This window comes from Anopheles coluzzii, chromosome 2 (genome assembly GCF_943734685.1).
Source record: "Anopheles coluzzii chromosome 2, AcolN3, whole genome shotgun sequence".
NCBI classification, from domain to species: Eukaryota; Metazoa; Arthropoda; class Insecta; order Diptera; family Culicidae; genus Anopheles; species Anopheles coluzzii.
Genome location: NC_064670.1, coordinates 61845879 through 61851806, shown reverse-complemented (window position 1 = coordinate 61851806; position 5928 = coordinate 61845879). Strand labels below are relative to the sequence as shown.

Sequence of the window (5928 nt, the reverse complement as noted above, 5' to 3'; positions counted from 1 at the left end):
TGATATACGGAGAAGAAATATGTTTCATTCTGCATCAAGAGTGGAATTCGGTATTCGTCGTCAAGTGTGCAAGTCATTCCGTGACAATTCCCGCCATCGCATATCGCCCCGCATCAAGGGCAACGGTCGGTTACACGCCATCATTTTGAATTTCGCGCCATCGCTTTGTTCGTTATTTTCGTGTGATATCGCAGTATTTTCTTTGTGCAATGGATAAGAAAATTAAAGCAGTGCAACTGAAAAAGAGGATCGCCCTGGAGAACATAAAATCGCTGGAACGGTTCCAGGCGAAATATTCGAGTGATGATGCCAAGCAGATTCCGGAGGTGTTAGAAGATCTGGCGAAACATAAGGAAGAGTTTTTCACCGCAGTTTCGAACCTGGAAGAGCTTGAAGATAAAGACGAAGCGGTCGAAGCCAGCATAATGGAACGGATCAACATTGAAGAACGCTGTCGCAAGCTAAAATCATTTCTACGGGAAAGACAGCCAAAGGAAGAAGGTTCGCTCAACGATACAACGGGCTTGGCTTCCTCAACGCTTGCATTCGGTCGACCCCACGCGCCAAATTTACGTTTGCCCAAAATCGAACTTCCAACATTTGACGGAGATCACACAAAATGGCTTTCTTTCCGAGATCGCTTCATCGCAATGATCGATGCTTCAGCCGAGCTTCCATCTATCGCGAAGCTACAATACTTACTGTCATCGTTGAAGGGGGACGCGGCGGTACCCTTCGAGCATACACCTTTAACGGCGGACAACTATTCGGTTACCTGGGCGGCGCTTCTTAAACGGTACGACAATTCTCGTCTTTTGATTCGCGAATACTATCGCAAATTGCACTACCTTCCGGGAGTGCAATTGTTGTGCGTTGACAAGCTCACGCACCTGGTGGATGAATTCACCCGCTTCGTCAACGGGTTGAAAAAGCTGAACGAACCAGTTGACTCGTGGGACACACCCCTCTCAAACATGCTGCTGATGAAGTTGGATCGAGAGACATTGTTGGCTTGGGAGAAACATTCCGTGCACTTCACGACGGACAAATATAAGGATGTGATCGACTTCGTGCAAGATCGTATCCAAATCTTGAAATCGACCAACAACTTCGTGAAGGATCAAGCAGCTAGTGGTATCAAGGTGGCCGGTCTCATTCGTCAACCAGGGCAACGGAGATTCATCGCGAATGCAGCTACATCTCGCTCGGCTGCTGCTGCATCGACTGCGCACACCCAACAGCCAAAGTGTCCATTGGAGTGTTCCGAAGACCACACACTGCGCAACTGTCCAGTGTTCATCGCCAAGGAGGTCCAACAGCGACGGGACGTCGTCGCATCGAAGCGGCTGTGCTGGAACTGTTTGAGCAGCAATCATCAGGTTAGAGCGTGCAAGTCGGATTATTCGTGTCGCACGTGTCGTGAGCGTCATCACACACTTCTACATCATTCACCACCCTATGCTCCACCCGCAACGGTAACATTGTCAGCTCAGTCGAATGAAGACAATGTGTTTCTGGCGACGGCAAACATCCAGATCAAGGATGACTACGGGAACACCCATGAAGCAAGGGCGTTGTTGGATTCGGGATCCATGTCGAATTTCATCGCTGAGGAGTTCGCACGGAAACTGCTGACGAGTCGCAAAAGGGTCAACGTCGCTGTATCGGGCATCGGCAATGCAGTACAGCAGATCATGGGTTCCATCGTCGCTACCGTTCAGTCCAAGACACAACCCTTCGCAACGGAGATGACTTTCTTGGTTCTGGACACGCCATCCGCAAACATCCCTACATCACCAACGGACGTCTCTTCATGGAAAATGCCGGACGTGGCATTGGCGGACAGCACCTTTAACAGTCCGGGGCAAATCGACATCGTCATCGGAGGCGATACGTTCTGGGAGCTCCACACCGGTCGCAAGTGCTCTATCGGTAGAGGCAAACCGTGGCTGGTCGAAACCCACTTTGGTTGGGTTGTCACCGGCAACACTCATCATTCGTCAGTCGGTCCGCGGCTGTGCCATCTATCTGCATACGACACCCCACTGGAGGAGACCATGCAGCAGTTCTGGGAGAGTGAAACCATAGCCGAGGATCCTGTGCTATCGGTTGAGGAGAATGCTTGCGAGAAGCATTTCGCAGCAACAACTGTTCGCAACTCAAGTGGAAGGTATGTCGTTAGTTTGCCATTTAACTCCAACCCTAATATCGTTTTAGGAGAGTCGAAGGAAATAGCCGATCGCAGACTGCGTTGTATCGAACGGCGGTTGAACACCAATGCTAAAATGAAAGAAGAGTATGTTAAATTTATGAAAGAATATGAGCATTTGGGGCATATGAAGCGGCTTACCAGTCCTGCAAACGATTCGGTAGAGCATTACTACCTCCCACATCACGCTGTCATTAAGGAATCAAGCACAACCACGAAGGTGCGTGTCGTGTTCGATGCATCCTGTAAGACTTCAAGTGGTTACTCATTGAACGACAAACTCTTCGTGGGATCAGTCGTTCAAGAAGATCTTTTATCGATTATCCTTCGGTTTCGTTCTCGTGCCATTGCTCTCACTGCAGACGTAGAGAAGATGTATCGGCAAATTTTACATAGCCCTCATGACCGTAACTATCTGCGCATCCGGTACAGAGAACATCCTGCAGATCCTATATCGACATTTGAGCTACAGACGGTTACGTACGGCACAGCCTCTGCTCCATTTTTAGCAACCAGGACCCTAAAACAGATTGCTCTTGACCACAAGGAAGAGTATCCTTTGGCAATGAACGCGGTCATGAACGATTTTTACGTAGATGATTTGCTAACGGGTACCGATGATTTGTCCGAAGCAATCGTTATACAAAGGCAAATCTCAGACATGCTAAATTCAGCTGGCTTCACGCTGAAGAAATGGGCATCGAACCGCTCCGAAGCATTGAAGAACGTTCCTTCAGAAGATGTGGCGGTACAACTCTCGCACGAGTGGAAGAGCTCGAAACAAGTATCCACACTAGGCATCGTTTGGGAACCGGCAACTGATACACTACGGTTTCGTATTGAGATACCACCTACAACACCCAGCATGACGAAAAGGTTAATTTTGTCATATATCGCCAAGATATTTGATCCCCTCGGGCTACTGGGCCCAACGATCATCATCGCAAAGATGTTCATGCAGCAACTATGGGCTCTCAAGATTCATGGAAAGGCATATGACTGGGACAGCGAGCTACCATCGCACTTACAGCATGAATGGTCGAAATTTCACTCTACATTATCTTCACTACGCAATTTGACAGTCCCACGGTACATATCGCAATGCACGGCAACAAGTCTGCAAATTCATATCTTTGCTGACGCATCACAACTAGCATATGGTGCTTGTTGCTACATTCGGGCTGAAAGCATGGAAGGAGTCACCGTGCAGCTGCTAACAGCCAAGTCAAAGGTCGTTGCGTTATCCAATTCACATTCCATAGCTCGATTGGAATTATGTGCAGCACGACTAGCCACACTTCTTTACGAGAAAGTCCAGCAATCACTGAAAATTTCTGCTACCACCATCTGTTGGACCGATTCCATGACTGTCCTTCACTGGCTGAATTCAGCACCAAATCGATGGAAGCCCTTCGTTGCAAACAGGGTTGCAAAAATTCAGCACACGGCTGGAATACAATGCTGGAAGCATGTTCCAGGCTCGGACAATCCAGCAGACGACATTTCGCGAGGTTTAACGCCGGAAAAGTTGCTAGTGTGTGAGCGCTGGTGGCACGGGCCACATTGGTTAGCACGCAACTCGGAAGAATGGCCGCAGAACACACCATCACCAAGCGAAGATGAGAGCGCAGAAGAAGAAAAACTATCGTCACGGGTTGCAAGCACAGCATTAATCTGCGAATTTCGAAACAGTTTGTTCTCACGATTTTCGATCTACCACAAACTGCAAAGAGTTGTTGCACATTGTTTGCGCTTTATACAAAACGCAAAGCGCCGCGTAGGAAACAAGGTCCATGCTAAGGATATCCCACCGCTCACTGTAGACGAACTCAAGGCGGCAGAACTCAAGTTGTGTTATCTTTCGCAACAAGACACCTTTTCCGAGGAGATACAACACCTGCAGAAGGGCAAAGAGATTCCGAAGAACTCCAAACTGAAATGGATTTCCCCTTTCATAGATACGCAAGGTATTCTGCGCATTGGTGGCCGGCTCAGTAAGGCACATCTGTCGGAATCAGAAAAACACCCGGTAATATTATCATCGAAACATCCACTGTCCGCACTACTAGCTGTTTCGATACACTTGAGTAAGCTGCATGCTGCACCACAACTGCTTTTAACAACACTACGTCAAAGCTTTTGGATAATTGGCGGTCGCAATTTATGCAAGTCTGTGTACCACAGTTGCCACGCATGTTTTAAGGCCAAACCCACACTTATTAAGCAAAGTATCGCCGATTTGCCAACATCACGAGTCACACCAACAAGACCATTCTCAGTATGCGGAGTAGACTATTGCGGACCAATCTATATAAAACAAACCATACGCAACAGAAGTCCGATTAAAGCATACATCGCCATATTTGTATGTTTTTCAACAAGAGCGGTACATATCGAACTGGTTGGCGATTTAACATCAACAGCATTTATCAATGCACTTCGTCGTTTGATTGCACGTCGTGGTCAAATCGGTGAACTGCATTCCGACAATGCAACCACCTTTAAGGGAGCGGCACATGAGCTGAATCGCGTCTACAAGATGCTAAAGAGCGACGAACACGATCGAGCTGCTATATTTGATTGGTGCGCGATGAATCATATGAAGTGGAAGTTTATCCCACCAAGAGCACCACATTTTGGAGGTTTATGGGAGGCGGCGGTGAAGGCAGCTAAAAGCCATATAGTCAGAACAATAGGAACAACAAGCATCACACAGGAGAGCATGCTTACCCTACTTGCCCAGGTAGAGCAATGTTTAAATTCGCGACCAATTACACCTCTATCCGATGAGCCGTCGGACTTGGAACCATTGACACCGGGACACTACCTCGTCGGTGGCAATCTGCAAGCGGTACCAATCATCGATTACACCGAGACACCGAGCAACTATTTGAGGGAATACCAGTTGGTACAAAAACATCTGCAAACCATTTGGGCTCGATGGTATCCGGAGTACCTGCAGCAGTTACAAGCTCGAGCCAAATATTGCAACGGGAAATCAGCGGTTCTGAAAGAAAATACACTGGTGATTATTAAGGAAGACAATGTACATCCTACCTCGTGGCCGATGGGGCGCATCGTTGCAGTACACCCTGGAAAGGACGATGTTGTTCGCGTCGTTACACTGCGCACTGCTTCAGGGAAGCAAATCGTCCGCGCAGCTAATCGTCTGGCGGTTTTGCCTAATCCGGACGTAATTAGCAACTTAGAGCAGAAGGAAACCACTGGCACTGAGTAACGCGCAGCTGCAAGCCACGCGACATTGTTTACATTTCGCACTCATGGCAGAACAAGATACACGCAACACACATTCACACATCTACACACACGAGCAGTATGATAGGAGATAAGCGTCAGGTTCAAGAGTCGAACTTTTTTTGAATTCTTTTTTGAACTCATTATTAAATTTATATTTTGCATGAAATTTAAAGAAGTTCTTCTTTGGTGGCCGGGAATGTTGGAATTTGGATAATTATTTTCGAACTTAAATTTGAATTGTACATAAAACAAAGCGTTAGGAAACTAAGATTAGGTTATAAACTACTCGACATTCGAAACTGCTCGATCTACACGAATTATGGACTGCATGAAATATTATATACAAAAAAGGACAAACGAATATACAGTTGCAAACCGACCAGCGATAAAGGTGTACACTTTCCTATTCAAATTTCCTCCAAATATCACAGCCAGCCCCTTTTCGTGAATATATTTCACAG

General features: G+C 47.1%; 1 protein-coding gene across 1 annotated transcript; it reads left to right on the top strand.

Moving 5' to 3' along the window:
- The first annotated feature begins 209 nt into the window (after positions 1-209).
- LOC125908321 (uncharacterized) lies at positions 210-5447 on the top strand. The gene has a single exon (XM_049611017.1). It carries the CDS (start codon positions 210-212, stop codon positions 5445-5447), a length of 5238 nt encoding a protein of 1745 aa, XP_049466974.1.
- Positions 5448-5928: the final 481 nt, after the last annotated feature.